The sequence below is a fragment of the Propithecus coquereli genome, unplaced genomic scaffold (genome assembly GCF_000956105.1).
Source record: "Propithecus coquereli isolate 6110/MARCELLA unplaced genomic scaffold, Pcoq_1.0 Scaffold146, whole genome shotgun sequence".
NCBI lineage: Eukaryota > Metazoa > Chordata > Mammalia > Primates > Indriidae > Propithecus > Propithecus coquereli.
Genome location: NW_012138969.1, coordinates 3,635,181 through 3,653,161, shown reverse-complemented (window position 1 = coordinate 3,653,161; position 17,981 = coordinate 3,635,181). Strand labels below are relative to the sequence as shown.

The 17,981-nt window shown below is 42.3% G+C and overlaps 1 protein-coding gene across 1 annotated transcript; it reads right to left on the bottom strand.

The window, feature by feature from the left end:
* Positions 1 to 2,316: 2,316 nt before the first annotated feature.
* On the bottom strand, positions 2,317 to 17,072 carry RNASEL (ribonuclease L (2',5'-oligoisoadenylate synthetase-dependent)). The gene is made up of 7 exons (XM_012639968.1): positions 16,997 to 17,072; positions 14,312 to 15,927; positions 7,732 to 7,817; positions 6,249 to 6,454; positions 5,783 to 5,915; positions 3,194 to 3,327; positions 2,317 to 2,503 (listed from the first exon to the last, which is right to left on the bottom strand). The coding sequence occupies exons 2-7, from the start codon at positions 15,789 to 15,791 to the stop codon at positions 2,317 to 2,319; spliced, it is 2,226 nt and encodes a 741-aa protein (XP_012495422.1). The 5' UTR covers positions 15,792 to 15,927; positions 16,997 to 17,072.
* Between the last annotated feature and the right edge of the window lie 909 nt (positions 17,073 to 17,981).

Below are 17,981 nucleotides of genomic sequence, written 5' to 3'. Positions count from 1 at the left end.
TGGGTTGAGCCAGGCAGTGGAGAAAAAGGGCTGTGAAGTGATTTGGGATCTGTTTCGGTGGGAGAACCAGCCGGACTTGTTAACAGATTGGATAAAGGGGGCTGAAAAAATCAAATAAGACTGATAATGTGGAGGCAGTTAGGTGGGTGAGAGTAACATTGAGAGGTGGAAGCTGAATTTCCCAACCTGGGTATCACCTGCCTATTTACGGTGACCATAGTCACGGTGTTCAAGGAGATCATCTAGGGAGAAAGGTCAAAGAGAGAACTGCGTGAGGATTAGGTGGGAGGCACCCAGTGTTGACAGGCTGAGCAGAGAAGGGGCTGGCAAAGGACACTGTGGAGAAGAAAGCCAAGGGGAGGAAAAGCAGGTGAGTACAGGGTTGAGGATGCTGGAGACAGTTCCAAGAGCAAGGGAGTAGCCAGGTGAGTAAACTGTAGCTGGGAGGTTGATGAAGACAGAAAACTGACCCAGTGGATTTGGCACTGGGAAGGTCACTGGTAACCTTGACCTGCTAGGCTTCAGTGGAGTGGAATGGATGAAAGCCCTTGTACATTGAACAGTGACTAGTCTAGCCTGCCTGAACGCACCGTCTTTGGCACTCCAGAAAGACCACACCCTAAGGTGTGACTCACTGACCTGGGTTCACATCCTGGCTCTTCCACTCACTACCTGTGTGAACTTGGGCAACTTACCAATCTTTTCTGAGCATCAGTTGTCTTTTCCACAAAATGAGAATAACCACATCTTATAGCATCATCATGGATATTGCTGGATGCCATACGGAAAAGCACTAGGCACTAGAAAACAGTAGGTGCTCAATAAGTAGTAGCTTCATTACTTTTACCATCATCATCTCACCTATGTTGCTTATCTGTACGTTCTGGATAGGCAAGCTCCTCTCTTCTCTGTGTAACTGCCACCTCTGTTTGGCAAGCCCCGGCACAGAATCACCGTGCCTAGCACAGTACCTAAGATGAGCTACCTGCTCAATAAAATGTTTGTGATGATGACAACTGAATGAGAAATATTTATGGAGTGTCAACAGAAACTCTCAGAGAATTCAAGCAAGAGAGAATTCTCTCTCTATAAAGACACTCCGGGCCCACATTGTTACAGAACTATTAGAGGGCCAAATATAGCTCCTTTTTCCACTTTTAGAGAGCAGGATGTCCTTTCTTAAAACTTACCCAGGAATTACTTATTGAGTATTTTCCATTGTATATAATACTACTTTCTAAAGTGGAAAATGTCACTCAAAGAAAATCAGACCTAATACAATGATGCAAAGCTTTAGAGTATGCTTCACAAATTTTGAGTTGAGAACTACTGCCTTAAGGTCATGGAAAACCAGTGCAAGTGATTCAAGAAGGAATGGAATTCACGCAACTAGTGCCTAGACTTATACTAGGTGCTCAATAAATATCAAATGAATGAATGAATAAGTCTCTTGGGGCCCCTTTGGCATATTCCTTTTGGGTATCATCCAGAAGAGCTTTGGGGCCAGGTGCAGTGGCTCACACCTATAATCCTAACACTCTGGGAGGCCGAGGCGGGAGGATCGCTTGAGCTCAGGAGTTCAAGATCAGCCTGAGCAAAAGTGAGACTCCATCTCTACTAAAAATAGAAAAATTAGCCAGGCATTGTGGCACATGCCTGCAGTCCCTCAGGAGGCTGAGGAAAGAGGATTCCTTGAGCCTAGGAGTTGAAGGTTGCAGGGAGCTACAATGATACCACTGCACTCTCCGCATGGTGACAAAGTGAGACTCTGTCTCAAAAAAAGAAAGAAAAGAAAAGAAATTAAACAGAAGAGCTCCCGGCTGCTAATTGAGTTCTAAAGTGCCCAGGTGAGAGTTAACAATAACACCACATCCATTTATACAGTGCTCTGTACAAGTTGTATGATCTTGGGCCAGTAGCTCAAACTCTTGAGTCTCAGGTTCCTCAGTTCTTAAATGGGGATAATAAACCCTGTTTTGCAAGGTCATTGGGAGGATTACATGAGACAATTGTAAAACATTCAGCATCAGGGGCCTAGGCTCTCACTCCTTTGGTGCAATTGACGAGAGGAATCTTGGCAGAGTGCCCTTCGGGTTCCGCATGTAAGCTTTCCCCGACAAAATGGACTAGTGTAGTCAGGGCACATATTGCTTTTGTTAGAGACATGTGGAATGCACTCTGCCAGGGAGCGACACATCGGCTACCCAACTCGTCCCTCACAAGCAACTGCGTTAGTTAAGAGGCCCATAGAATTGCAGGTTGCCAAGCAAAGACCCCTCAGCTACTAAGTGGCACCCTGAACTCAGACGACTTAAGTCAGCACCTGGCGCTGGCCAGCCCGCTGGCCTCGCCATCTCTGTCACACTGAGGCTTGTTTGGACTGTGGGCTTCAGGGAAATGCCTCCTGTATTCTGTGTTCTGTAGTTTTGTATAGACATAGATCATCAGATCTGGAAATGTCTTCTGAAAATAACGGGAAGGTTCTCCAATGATCGACTTTATCCTGAAACGAAACACAAACAGTTTGGCATGCTAGTCTCAAATTTCTCTTCCCCCTTTCACAGCGCACGGCCCCAAAGATCTCTTTGCTCTCTTGATTTCTATAGCAGAATGAATAAGGACTTTGGAATCTGACATAGCAAGACTTATCTCCTGACTCCGTTCTTAAACTAATATAAACTAATTACGCAAACTTTGGCCATTTTATCTTTCTGAACTTCAGTTTTTTCATTTATCAAATGGAAATAGTACACTGCCATAATTCCCTATGTACAATTCCAAAATCCAGAAGAGACCCAAATTGCAAGTTTTTTGTGAGTTTGCCCCTAGCATTTTTGGCAGCAAAAGCTGATTTAACTAACGTGAGGCTATTTTTAGACTTTTATAACTCTACATTCACTTTACCCAGCCATCAGGTCTTCTGTGTTACTTTACCCAGAAACTCACTAGCTTCAGTTCTATTTGTTTTGCCTTTTTTCTAGCAAAAGCTAAAAAGGAAGATGAGAGCCTGCTGGATGTTTCCATCATTAATTTTAAAGCCATAGTGATAGCCCTTTTCCAAACAGATGGGAGGAATTACTTTTCTTTCATCAAAATAAATTTTTTTCTTTCCATAGCAGATATGATTTTAGAATTAGATTTCTTAATCATTCCCATTTCAGACGTGATTTATAGGAACGAAAACAATACTTACCCTTTATTCTTGTCTTCATCAATGTGTTCTCCTATATTCCTAATGAACTTTAGCAGATCACCCACAGTGTTCTGGTAGAAATTTCTTTTATTTTTATAGAACTCATTCATTTCTTTCATAACACTTTTATTAATCTGAAAAACAAAACATGACACAAAAATGTGGTGGCAACACAAAATAAATTCTGGTGGAATATAAATACCAAAAGGCAAAGTATAAATTTGAATATATGTTGCAATGACCACTAATTACTAAAGTAAATTCATAGAGAGCAAAGAATGAAATAAATATTGTATACCAAAATGCTAACTATAATTGTGTCTGGGTGTGGAAGTACGAGTAACTGTAAATTTTTGTCTCTATTTTCCAACTAAATTGTTTTCATAAAAAATTAAATATATTAAACCATAGTTTAAAAACATCTTTGACTACTCTACTAGAAAATTTGCTCATTGTACTATACAGTATTTTTATCCTTGTGGCCACCCTTTGAAATTCATCCTTGACTACATTTCCTCCTTAAAGAGGGTGGTTCAGACTGAGACCAGCCCTGGCAGCCATTGCCAAAGTGAGCGTGCTTGTTTTTCATTTGTTTGGTTTTGTTTTTACCAAGTGTATTTCTAAGAGGTTACTTGTTTCTCCTTGCCTCTAGGTGTCCCAGGGAACTTCTTTCACAGATAATGCCTTCCTGTTTCTCTGTGCTTGTCATCTTCATAGATGACTTTCATATTTAGAGAGAGTTTGGGCTAAGAGAACAAGATGCAACCACTATGAAGCCAGAGGGTCACTTAGGAAGAGTGACCTGTGACAAACCAACACTAGTGATGATGTTGCTGTCACTGCCCACAACGCCCAGCACATATGTGCTCAGCATGGGGCCAGCCAAGAACAAATGCAGTTGTATACGCTGGAAAACTCAGACTCTAGACATGTGCTGACAAAACCATGTGAACTGAAAATGAGCAAGTCACTAAAATCAACAGAAAAACAAAGTCTAAAATGGGAATTAAATGGTAAAACTTGAAGTCAATCAAAATTCAGTATAAGTCAATCAAATTTAGAGAAAAGAACCAATGTATTGGGAAACAAAAAAAAACCAGGTTTTCCTTCCCAGCTCTGCCAATCTCCGGCCGTCCAGCCATGGATAATTTGGGTACCATCTCTGAGTCTCAGTTGCCTCGGCAATTAAATGAGCTGTTGGACTGGACGCCATCCTATTAATAGCTTAATGGAGCAGCTTAAACACATGGCATCTGCAGCCATTCTTCCCAGCTTCAAATCCTGTTGCACCCTTTCCTGGCTCTCTCTGGTTGGAGGAATTGTCTGTGCGTCAGCTTGCCCATCTGCAAAATGTACACTATTGTCTCAGAGGATGTTATAAGGATTGAATGTGGTAACTCACATAAAGTCCTAAGGACTGCGGCTGCCATATAGTCAAGCACTGTGTGACAGTTAGCTATCATTGTCATCTGCTCTGGTTTCAAATCCATTTCTACAAGTTTCAGTTTTAGCTGAAGTTTTATAGACATTCATTTAGCAAAGGGTCATGGCCACCTACTCTATGTCAGGGACACAATAACGGGCAGAATGATGGACAGTCTCTGCCCTCATGGAACTTAAAAGCTAGAGAGGAAAATGGACTTAAGCCAGCAATTATGAGTGTGTCGTGTAGTCTAGAGACAAATCAAGGAAGGAAAGCAAAATGAGAGCTGGAAACAAAAAGGTATGGGAGAAGCAGAGGCCCAGGTCAGGCCTAGGATAGAGAAGTTGTTGGTTTCAAAGACCTGAAGACTGTGGATTCTCCCACAGTCCTTTGCATATGTCCCTGGGGGCCCAGCAAGCATCATACAGCATCGTTTCTGTGGGGTTCCCTTCCCCACAGGGACTATGCTGTATTCCGCTTTGTATGCTCAGGGCCTCACATGAGCCTAGCATCTCATTGGCATTTGATAGATGTTTGTTAATTAACAATGGTGAAAGTTCTGATAATACTGACCAGATTGAGACAGTGATTAATTTTGTGGAGTTTCACTATATATAGTTCAAGTTAAGTGGAACTTTTCTTGAAAAGGGGGAATTTGAAAGATCATCTTTTCTTCGTAGAATGTAGAATGTAGGTTTGTACACAGATCCTCAGAGCTGGGCTGTTTACAGGCAGCGGAGGCAGCCAGCTTCTCCCTGGACTGAAACGCCTGGTGGTGGTGCACCTTGCCAGGGTGAAGCTCCAGTTCTGCTCTTATCATAATGGTAATAGAATTATCAGCCAGGCGTGGGGGAAAGGCCCAGGGGCTGGGACAAGGCCATCCTAAGGGGAAGCCTGAATCACAGTCTGTCAGGGTCTACTCTGTAGTACACAGAGAAAATGGGAGTTTACTCGGGTCTCAGGGACAGAGGGAGGACCTGGCCCCCGAAAGGGGCAGTAGAGACCTGTAAGAGCCAAGAGAGCCTGAGTCGGGGAGTGGGAGGAAGAAATCACCTTTTTAGCCCCTGGTCAGCCAAGGGTATAAAATAAGTTAGAAAAACTAACACAAAACATTACACGGATTCTCATTCCTGGAATAACCCCTGGACCATAGGAACAATTCATACCTTTTTAGTCCACTGGGCAAAACTTTTGGAATGTTCAGATGGTCCAAGTTGCAGGAGTTTGAAGATCTCACTTGTAGAATCCCGCTTTTTGATGTTGGATTCATTTCCCACATTCCGAAGTGTCCTATAGCGGCTGAGGGTGACAGAATCATCACGATCATTCCATCCTTCTCGCTCTTTCCAGAAACAGAAAATTATTAGATTTTGGTTTTTAATACAAGTAGTCAAACCATGTCTTCAAAAATTCTGCATGATGGGAGAAGTAGGCATCTCTTCCCCATCTCCCCAACAGTCTTCAGAAGAGAAAACCAGAATCCAGAGAGGTTAGGTCATCTCTCCAAGGACACACAGCTAATAAACATCAAGCGGAGAGGAAAGCCTGGGTCTGCCGATTCCCAGCCCCAACTCCTGCCCATACCAGCTCACCCTCTGCACGTCCTGCGGTAGCCATTCAAGTTTTACTTACCTCTCCCAAGTCCAAAAGAAGGGGTGACCCAGCAGGTCACTCAGACAGTCCCTCATGTTTTCCCCACAGTGGAATAAACGATGAACGAGGTCCTTAGTTTCCTCATCTGGAGAAAGCAGAACCACCTCTTGATTACTTTGAGCTTTCAGCTTCTCAAAAGAGACATCTTCCTTCTTTACCACATACAGGACCAGCCGTCCAAGGGCCTGCACAAAAGCCGCAAATCAAGCCAAAGGTGCTTGTGAATTACTTCTCTATTTGTGTAACCCTGGAAGGTGCAGTGTAGGACATAAGCAAATGGAAGACAGGAGGAATCTTAGGGAGTGAGTCTGCAGGCTTATTAGAAAGCAAAGACACAAATTTCTACACAGAGAACTCTTCAAGGTCCACACAATTTAGGTTTACAAGAGCGAGAGCTAATTCTGGGACAGAGTTGTCAGGGCAGACTGCTTGGAGGAAAAGGCATTTGAGCTGGGCCTCAAATGTATGTATAGACTATAGATAAATTGGAGAAAGGGAGAATATTTTAAACAAGGGGAATACTAGGAGCCTGTCTGGGACCTGGGTCTTTGGGTCTGGGGCTACATCAGGCAGCAGATAAAGGAGCCACTCTAGGACAGGAGGGTCCCAGGAGCTGGGACAAGGCAGGAAGGAAAGGTGGAGAAGGAGGTTCTCCTTAGGAACTCTCTGCACTAGGCAGAACACCAGTCAGGGAAGTGCCAAAATCTGGAGCCACCAAACCAAGAGGCCAGACACATGGATGGAGAGCTCTTGTCCATTGCGTCCAAAGTTCAGCACACTGGGAAACTCTCCAAGACAGAACTGCCCCACCAGGGTCAGAGTCAGCCTGGGAGTTCTGGTCTGCAGAGGCCAGTCTCCGTGTCCACTCAGGAGCAACAGCTGTTTCAGGGTCTGAACCGTTTTGGCCAAGCTTAGGCTCTTTTCAAGATGGGGATCGGCCTTATCCCTCCCAGGTGTTCTCGGAGGCCCTTGGTAACTGGCCTTCTTCAGAGCTTAGCCTACGAGTTTGAATGAGATGGAAAAAGAGATCTCATTTATTAATACTTTGTCCAGAGGCAGAAAAATAACTCCTGGGTGTATTTTGGCGAGATTTTGAAAATCCCTCCTGGAAGTATTTGGAGTAGAGGTGTGGCCTGCTCAATTTATTTACTTATGTAGCTGGCAGAGGAACAGAGAGATCCAAAGAGGTACAGAAAGGTGCCACAGAGACAGCCAACTCTACACTGACCCAGGCTGTTATACCTTCTCCTCTTCATCTTCAAAGCTCTGCTGTGGGAGAGGCCCCAGGAAATGCTGTGGTCTACAGGGAAATGAGGACAGTGAACAAGATGGGGGGGAAGCCTCGAAAGTTCCTTTCTTCCTGGTTAAAACAGGAACGTCCTCTAATTGGCCATAGAAAATAAGGCAATGAATGAATAAAGAAGCAGCAAGAAGAGAAAGTAGGCTGGGTTGTAGAAATTACCTCTAGATCTCTCTTGATTTCCTGTGGATCTCCAGCCCACTTGATGCTCTTATCAAAATCTGCCAGGCGAACAGCATTCTTAGAATCTAAGGAAGAGTTTGCAGAGGCATACTGAAAATATTCATTCTCCACGATGTGAGAGTCAATTGATTTAAATAAACATGTAGCATCCTGTACAATCCATCACCTCGGAGGAAGGTACTAACCTTATATCTGTATTGCTATTTATTCCTCAAAACACTTTGTCATTTGCACTGTTTTGTTCCATCTATTAGGTCTCTGCCAAGAGCAGGACTTTTTATTTTATTTTTTCCAGGCCAAGGGGTAGGAAGAGATGAGGCTTAATATAACCAGCTCCCCATTCACGCAGTTCCTGGGGCAATCAGCGTAGACTTGTAAAGGAGCTGCTGGCGGGAGTTAAGGTCACATGCTATGGCTAAAAAACAACTAACCAACAAAGCTTGAAATCCAAGACTGTCCACTAGATCGAGCTAACCAGTCACAGCCACTATGACATTTGAAACAGTTATCATGGGTCAACGATGTGCTTGCAGTGAGTTACTGCTTCCTTGTCCCCTCCAGAATCTTCTTCCCTTGAATGAAGCCGCTGAGTCCTCCAAAACGGGGATGAATGGTTGAGAGTTCGGGAACAGGGTGAAAGGAGGGAATGTCAGTGATTTGTCTTCTGAGAGGCGGTCCCCTGCCTCTGGCTTGAAGGAGTCTGAGAAGGAAGGCTGGGTATCCCCAATTAGGACAGTGACCAGTACAATTATGTGCTTCTAGAACCTCTTTGATTCTGAACTTAGACATCAAAGTCGTGCGGGAACTCAGAGTCTGATAAAAATGAGCCCATTACATTTTTCAACAAGTGATAAAAATGAGCCCATTACATTTTTCAACAAGTGTTTATTGAGGGATAAAAGGACAGGTGAAGAAGGAGAACATAGTCCAGGAGTCTCTGGGCAAGGAGACAGATATTAAATGAATAATTAATAATCACACAAATAAATATAAAATTCATTGCAATTTTGGAAATGCTAGCAAAATGCCCAGGATGCTCTGAAAGTGTATTACGGAAGAGCTACATGGCTAGTGGTGGGGGTGAGGGGATTCCTTAAGGAAGAGACACTTAGACTGAGAAGATGAGTAGAACTGGGGTAGAAAAGGGGAGTGCAGAAGAGAGGGGAGAAAGAATTCCAGATGGAAATTCCTGAGAATTCCTGAGAAGCCTGGAGAATTCCAATCTGATGGAAAAAAGGTCTGAGTATGACAAGAGCAGGGAGAAGTCAGAAGTGGCCTGTGACGAGTCTGAAGCGGCAGGTAGGGCGCAGATCGGAAACCAGGGATTATTTACAATTACTTGAATCAATCAATTCCTTTCATTGTTTAAGCCACTTTGAGTTGAGCTTTCTGCTACTTGAATTTGCAAGTGCCTCAATGGAACATTTAACTTCCCTTCTAACACTTGATTTTCTTTTTTTACAGAACTCAGCTTTTTACTATCAGAGTCAACAGATATTGTTATTGTGCTATAAAAATTTTTAAACACTTAGGCTTAGTTTCTGTAATTAAATAATACCACACTGGTAACAAGCAGTTGATGGGCAGGTACAACAAAATCTGCCCTCCGCCCTGGTGCAGGTGAGTTAGGAACCTCAGTCCTCTTTCTTCCCTCACCCTCCTCCCCACCCAACCCTCGCTCCCACTGCAGCAACATCATCTAGGATTAACAGCTTTTTACTTTCTGTTTTTTTTTTTTTTTTTTGAGACAGAGTCTTGCTCTGTTGCCCGGGCTAGAGTGCCGTGGCGTCAGCCTGGCTCACAGCAACCTCAAACTCCTGGGCTCAAGCAATCCTTCTGCCTCAGCCTCCCGAGTAGCTGGAACTACAGGCATGCGCCACCATGCCCAGCTAATTTTTTTCTACATACTTTTAGTTGTCCAGCTAATTTCTTTCTATTTTTAGTGGAGACGGGGGTCTCACTCTTGCTCAGGCTGGTCTTGAACTCCTGGCCTTGAGCGATCCTCCCACCTCAGCCTCCCAGAGTGCTAGGATTACAGGTGTGAGCCACCATGCCCGGCCCGGCTTTTTTGTTTTTCAAAAAAGCAAAAATAACGCCTATGTAGGGAACGTTAAAAAGTTAATTATTTCTTTGTTCAACCTGCTTCCTATAAGTCACTGATTTCTCCCAAACTCTCTCACTGCTTCCTACAGCACACTCTCAGCAGTTCTTTCATGTAGGGTCTGTGGGTGGAAAGTTTTCTGAATCCTTCAACACTTAGAAATGTGTTTATTTTGAATCACATGCGGATGATAATTTAGCTGTTAAATCGCTTTGTTCTCTTCAGCTTTTTCTTCTTACACCCAAGTTGCTGAGGAGAGAAGTCTTATGCCAATCTGATTCTGGTTTCTATGTAGGTGATTTCTTTTCTCTTTGGGAGCTTTTGAGTTTTAGAATATCCATCACCTGAAACATTTATCTCTTCGTTGTGTTGGGAACATTACAATTCTTCTCTTTTAGCTATTTTAAAATATACAACAAATTATTGTTAACTATAATTTCCCTATTTGTGCTGTCAAATACGAGACTTATTTCTTCTCTCTAACTGTATTTTTGTACCCATTAGTCAAGTTGTCTTCATCCCCCTGTAATTTTTTTTTAATACTTTCCATCCCTTTATACTTTCCTGTTTGTTCGAAAAGAATGGCACAGACCTCCACCATCTTTTCGCTTCCCACTGCCAGACGTGGCTTCTCTTCCTAAGTCCCTATTACCCCATTAAATGTTTCTTTCTGAGAAAATGGATTCATCAGTCTCTTTCTTCAGTCTCTCAGCTTCCTTGGACTTTGTGGATAAGCTTGCATACACCTGTTCTCCGTGGCACATCTTTTGAGCACTGAGTAATAGCTAATTGTCTGGATGTACCACAGTTTATTTATCCATTGACTTACTGAAGGGCGTCTCAATTGATTCCGAGTTTTGGCAATTATAAATAAAGCTGCTGTAAACATCTGTGTGCAGGTTTTAGCGTAAACGTAAGTTTCTAGCTCCTTTAGGTAAATACCAAGGGACGTGATCGCTGGATCATATGGTAAGAGCATACTTTGTTTTGCAAGCAACTGTCAAACTGGCTGTAGCATTCCAAAGTGGCTGTAGCATTTTGCATTCCCACTAGCAGTGAAGGAGAGTTTCCATTGTTCTACATCCTCCTAAGCACTTGGTATTGTCGGTGTTCTGTGCTGTGGCCATTCTAATAAGTGTGCAATAGTTTCTTATTGTTGTTTTAATTTGCATTCCCCTGATAACAAAAGATGTAGAGGATCTTTTTATATGCATATTTGCCATCTGTGTATCTTCTTTTATAAGGTATCTATTAATGTCTTTGACTCATTTTTAATCATATTGTTTGTGCTCTTATTGTTGAGTTTTAAGAGCTTTCCATATATTTTTGGATAACAATCCTTTATCTGCTACGTCCTTTGCAAATATTTTCTCCTGGTCTGTGGCTTTTCTTTTCATTCTCTTCACAGTATCTTTTGCAGAGCAGCAATTTTTAATTTTAATAAAGTCAATTAATTCCTATAACTTATCGATTCTTCTTTCATGGATCGTGCCTTTGGTGTTGCATCTAAAAAGTCATCACCAAACCCAAGGTCATCTAAATTTTTTCCTATGTTATCTTCTAGGGAGTTTTATAGTTTTGCATTTTACATTTAGGTCCATGATCCACTTTGAGCTAATTTTTTTTTAAGGGTGTGAGGTTTGTGTCTAGGTTCATTCTTTTTTGCATGAAGATGTCCAGGAGTTATAGCACATTTGTCGAAAAGACTATCTTTTATTCATTGTATTGCCTTTGTTCCTTTGCCGAAGGTCAGTTGACTAAATTTGTGTGGGTCTATTTCTGGACTCTCTATTCTGTTCCATTGATATATTTGTCTATTTTTCTGCCAAAACCACACTATCTCAATTACCATAGATTTATAGCATGTCTAGAAATCGGGTAGTGTCAGTCCTTTGACTTTGTTCACCTTCAATATCATGTTGGCTATTCTGGGTCTTCTGCCTCTCCATATAAATGTTAGAATCAGTTTGTCAATATCTACAAAATAATCTGTTGGGATTTTGATTGGGATTTCATTGAATCTATAGACTAATTTGGAAAGCACTAACATCTTGGAAATATTGAGTCTTCCTATCCGTAAATATGGAATATCACTCCATTTATTTAGCTCTTCTTTGATTTCTTTCATCAGAGTCTTATTAGTTTTCCTATGTTGATCTTGTGCATATTTTTCTAGATCTTGATCTAAGTATTTTATCTTTGGGGGTTGATAATATAAATGGTATTGTTTTTAATGCCAAATTCCACTTGTGCATTGCTGATAAATAGGAAAGTGATTAACCTGTTTATATTAACCTCATATCCTGCAACTCTGCTATAATCACTTATTAGTTTCTTGAGTGGTTTTAATTACAATAATTATATTTTTAATTCCTAAATTCTCTATTTGGTTCTTTTCCCAATGCTATCTTTGCTTCTTAGATGTAATAACCTATCTTTGTTCTCTGGCTTTATCAATGATACTTACTTTAAATTTGTATTGTGGTTACTCAATATGATAGGCTAAATAAATATTCACATTCTAATTCCTGGAATGTGTGAATGTTACTTTATATCATAAAAAAAGGACTTTGCAAATGGGATTTAGTTAGGAATCTTGAGATGGGGAGATTATTCTGGGTTATCAGGGTGAGTCCTAAACGCAATGACAAGTATCCTTACGTGAAGAAGGCAGAAGGAGTTTTGATGACAGAAGAGAAGAAGGCAAGGTGACCACGGAGGCAGAAATGGGAGTGATGTGCCCATAAGCTAGCTACCAGAAGCTGGAAGAGGCAAGGAACAGATTCTCTCCTGCAGCTTCCACCTCCTACACCTGATTTGGGGCCAGTGGAGCTGATTTTGTAATTCTGCCTCCTGTGGGAGAATGAATTTCTGTTGCTTCAAGCTACCAAGACTGTGGCAATTTGTTTCAGTAGCCATAGGAAACTAGCACATTCAGTTAGTTCTGTTTCCCTGGGTGTAAATTCTTCTGTTTGATGAATCTCTTTCATGCTATTGGTACTCCCTACGTATCTTAAATGATTTTTTACTCTTAAGCCCAACTTTGCAGCTGAGAATCCCTGGTGCTGTGTGAGTTGCTTCTGTTAATGTCAATGCGCAGGAGGGATGGAACTGGTTGTCAGAGCTTCTGCCCTTTTCTTTTCCTACCATTTTAAGGGTTTGATGCAAGGAATAGATTTCTGTAGCATGTATGAGGTTCACCACATTGAGATAGAAGTATAAGCAATTATTTATTGTTCAAACTTTAGAATGGAATAATGATGCCAGGAAGTCCAAAGGACAGACAGTACACAAGTCATTTTTTCTTTAGAACATGTTATATGATACTTGAATCAAGATCAACAGAACTGGGGAGGACTTCACCCTTGGCCGAATCTTGAATACTCTGCTTCACGTTATGGAACTATACATACCTTCTGGCCCTGGTCAATCTCCCCAGTAAAATTGCTAAAAGCCAGAAAGGCATGTCATCAGTACCTGTCCTCAAACTAAAGTCCAGATCCCAGTTGTGTTCTTACATATACCTGCTTCTCTCTTCCAGGACCTTAAATACTCTTCTCTGTCTCTCAATACCTGCACCTTCTTTTTGTCCTGTTCCCTTACACCGAGCTTAAATCTCAGTGCATGTCTATGGATCAGGTATCTACTCTGCTTAGACCCTTAGACAAGCACCTGGCCTTTCCTGAGCAACCACAATGTACCAGGTGACTTGTCTGCTTAATATACTGCATTTAGACCTCATAAAAAACCTTATGAAGGAGGCATTATCAGCCTCAAATGAGGAAACTGAGGCCCACAGAATCAAGTGACTTGTTTGAGGTTACAAAGCTATTATGTTATACAAAACAGTGGGACTAGGCTTTAAGCCACCCCAACTGTGGCTGGAGCCCTGGCTCGTTCCACTGTACCATGTCGCCTCCTGGGACTCTACACTCAGCTCTGCTTGTTCCCTTTAATGTTGTTTTCATTTATTTTGCTTTGGGCTTGGACCAGTGGATTCTGGCTTGTTCTGCCTTGAAGTCTATGTCTTCATTGTGTCACATCTTGTCCTGACATCCTCAATTTTGACCTCAGTTTTGCCATTAAGTTTCATAGTTACTGCCGCCTCGTCTGAAGGAACTCACCTGTAGGATTCTCTGGCTTGCAGACTTCTTTAGGACTTCAAATGTCCGGAGCTGGTTTCATCTGAGACATACCTGCATATCTTTATTTTGCTAAGGGCATATCAGGCTAGCCTGGTATTCTGCGGGCATGCACCAACCTCCGTGTGGAGTAAGGGAACTCAGTTATAATTGGCGGCAGGAGAGACTGCACTGTAACTAGGAATTTAGTGTAATAATCCTCAAACTGAATAATCCACATTTACTCTAGACCTTTCCTTTATACAATGGAAAACTCTTCCTTTTGTCAACAAAGACCCTACAGTTTCAAAGGGAGAATTGCGGGTCGGGAACTCACCTATCAAGATGTTTTGTGGCTGCAGATCCTGGTGAGTGTATCCGCACGACAAGTGCAGTTCTCGAACAGCCGTAAATACAGCTAGGAGGACGTTTCGGGCAAACTCATCTTCCTCATTTTCCACAGTTTCCCCTCTGTGCACAACCAAGCGCGCTTCCAGCGTCTCTTCACAGAGGGTGACACACATGTACAAGCAGCCCCCGTGGCTCTCACTCCCGTAGAGTGTCACCAAGTTACTGTTCTCTCGGCTGCTCTGCAGACAGGAGACTTCCTGCTGCGCACGTGTGCTGCCCTCCCAGAACGTCTTCACAGCTACCTCCTGCTCCTCATAGAGCCCCAGGTAGACGCCCCCTTCAGAAGTGTCAGCAATTTTGTATTTTTCTTCAATAAAGATCTTGAGTTTGCCGATCATAGGGCGGTATATTCTGTGGAGATTTTTCAGGGCTGCCCCCCAACGGGCACTCTGAGGCTTCCAGTCTTCGGCCGGAGGGTGAAAACGTTCTCTAGCCCCATGGAGGAGAAGAAACTTCACAAGGGGACGGTCATAATTCCGCTTGGCTATCATGACAAGGTCCCCGCAATCTGTACTGGCCCCACGGCTGCACAGCAACCGGGTGATGCCGCTCAGTTTGAGTTCAACAGCAAGCAGCAGGGCGGTTTTGCCCTCGCTGTCTGTGTCATCGATCTCTACGTGCTCTTGCTCCAGAAGCATCCGCACCAAAGCCAAGTGCTTCTTTTCCACTGCCAGGATCAGGGGCGTTTTCCCTCTTTCTCCCCTCACGTTGACATCAGCCCCACGGTCCAGCAGCAGGCGGGTAATAGCCTCCACGTTCCTATCACGAGAGCTCAGAAGAGCGTGGATCAAGGCATTCCTGCCCATATTGTCACAGGCGTTGACATCCGCCCCCATCTCATCCAGGAGGATCCCCACGACATCCAGGTGGCCTTCCCCAGCAGCATCCATGAGCGCCGTGGCCCCTCCTTTCCTGAGCCGCTCCTGATCCTCCTTTGTCTTCCTGCTCAAATTCACCTCTGCGCCACTCCCGTGAAGGAATCTTAAGGCTTCGACCTTACCGTACACGGCGGCTTCCATGAAAGCCGTGAAGCCGTGAAAATCACACTCGTTGACATCTGCTCCCTTGGAGAGGAAAAGTCTGAGCAGCTGCACATTTCCCACGATCGCTGCGACGATGAAGGGAGTGGCCCCATTCCTCTTCCTCAGGCACGGGTCCGCACCGTGATGAAGCAGAAGTTCCACAATGTCCTCCCTGCCAGTCTGCACTGCATTATGCAGCGCTGTCCAGCCCCCTGACTCTTCCTGGAAATTGACATCAGCTCCTCTTTCCAGCAATTGCTGGACCATCTGGACATCTTCTTTTCCAACAGCTTTGATCAATAAGCGGTTGTCGTCCATGGTAGCCGGCCTACTGCTGGAGGACGCGGGTCCCTCCTGGGCATGGTCATAACCCTTGGTCTCCATAATGGTAAATGCCACTGGCTGCAACTTTTTGCCTTTTTTTGAGAAAATGAAAATTATCTCCTTGGGATCTAATTGGTTATCTTACTGTGGATCAGCAGTATGAGGAGGAACCATGTTCTGTCTTCCGGCATTCCACCTGGAGACAGGGAGAGATACTTTGTAATAGGGATGAAAACATTTGAATCAGAGAAATTAATTTTACTGGCAACTTTTTCTGAATGTATCTACTTATTTATTATAGAACTTTAAAATTGTAGAATATTGTGAATATACGTAAATTCAAAATAAGAAAATTATTACTCTATAGTCCCACTACCCAGAAACAGCCACTGTTAAAATTTCAGCATATTTCTATAGTTTTTTTAAACAGTTGGGCTCATGCTACATAACTTTGTATCCTGATTTTTTCATTTAACATCATACCATAAATAATCTCCTATGCTGTTACAAAGATTTTTTAAAAAGTTTAATGGCTGTGCAATATGTCATGATACAGTTGTTTCATTTCTCTATTACTATTATATTCAAAAATAAATTTTAGACAAGATTTTTTAATTAAAAGTTTTTAGACAATTCTAAATGGCGTTGCAGCTAATTTTAGCTTGTTTTCCTATGACAGATCTTATGATAGATTTCTTATGACAGACCTCAAAGACCTGAATGACTGGTCAAGAAGATAATTGAATTTAGGATTTTCAACCTATGTTAACAAATTTCTTTCAACGTCATGTAAACAAACATATTCTTACCAGAAATAGGTGGCTTCTAAGGGGGGAAAACTCTCATTTAATAGGAAAAATGTATTTCATGGATTTTGTCCATTTGCATTTCTTATATCACCAGGAAGGTAGATCACTGTGTTCACTGACTTTACATGTTCTCTTTGTATAACTGTGTGTCCCTATTCAAATACAGATGATCCCCGACTTACCATTGTTCCACTTACATTTTTTTGACTTTATGATGGTGTGAAAGCAATACACATTCAGTAGAAATCATACTTTGAGTAACTATGTAACCATTGTTTTTCACTTTCAGTATAGTATTCAGTAAATTACATGGGATATTCAACACTTTATTATAAAATAGGCTTTGTGTTAGATGATTTTGCCCAGCTAATGTAAGTGTTCTGAGCACATTTAAGTTAAGCTAGGCTAAGCTATGATGTACAGTAGGTTACTATATTAAATTCATTTTCAACTTACTATATTTTCGTGTGGGTTTGTCAGGATGTAGCTCCATCGTAAGTCAGGGAGCATCCAAGTAGTGGAAAGAACTTGGACTGTGACTTCAGCCAGATATAAGTTTGAGCCCCTGGTTGTTGTCAATGGAAAAGAAGCCACACCCTGTAAAATAATTTAAAGAGGTTTATTCTGAGCCAAATTTGAGGACTATGACCTGCAGCCACACCCAAGAAGCCTTGAGCAAGTGGACTTGCTGTAGTTGGGTTCCAGTTTGGTTTTATACATTTTAGGGAGACAGGAATTACAGGTAAAGTCATAAATCAATACATGGAAAGCATACGTTGGTTTGGCCCAAAAAGGTGGGACATCTCAAAGCGGGGACTTACGAGTCATAGGTGGGTTTAAGATTCTTTAGTTGACAATTGGCTGAAAGAGATAGGCTTTGTCTAAAAGACCAGGAGTCAGCAGAAAGGAGTTAAGATAAGGATCATCTATCTTTCATGCCATGCTAGAATCGGGTTGGGAAGTAAACCACATTATATTGGGTTAACAAAACCCGTTTAGTGAGATTTTATCATTTGTAGGCATGACTCACCAGGCCCCATTAGAAAGGAATTTGGGGGCAACAGAAAAGGTCAGAGTTCAGTCCTCACTGTGTAACTTTATGTTGTTGCTTCCTGATGTATAATTTTAGATTGTTGAGTCTCAATTTTCTGCTTCCTCGAATGTGGACCACAATAAACATGGTCATGCGTGTCAAGCGCATTAAAGCACAATGTGCTGTGAGTATTAGGCACTCAATGAATGTCAGGGCTAATTATGTCCCATTATGAAAAATATTTTTAACAAATCTTATTCTCCCCACCCACGTGCATATAGTTACTACACAAATAGGGAACCCGGAGGTATAAATTTAGTCCAACTGTCCTCAATCACATCGGAGAATTATAGATCCAATCCAATCATCAGACAGCCCCAAATTCTTTCCTGAATATGTAAATAACTG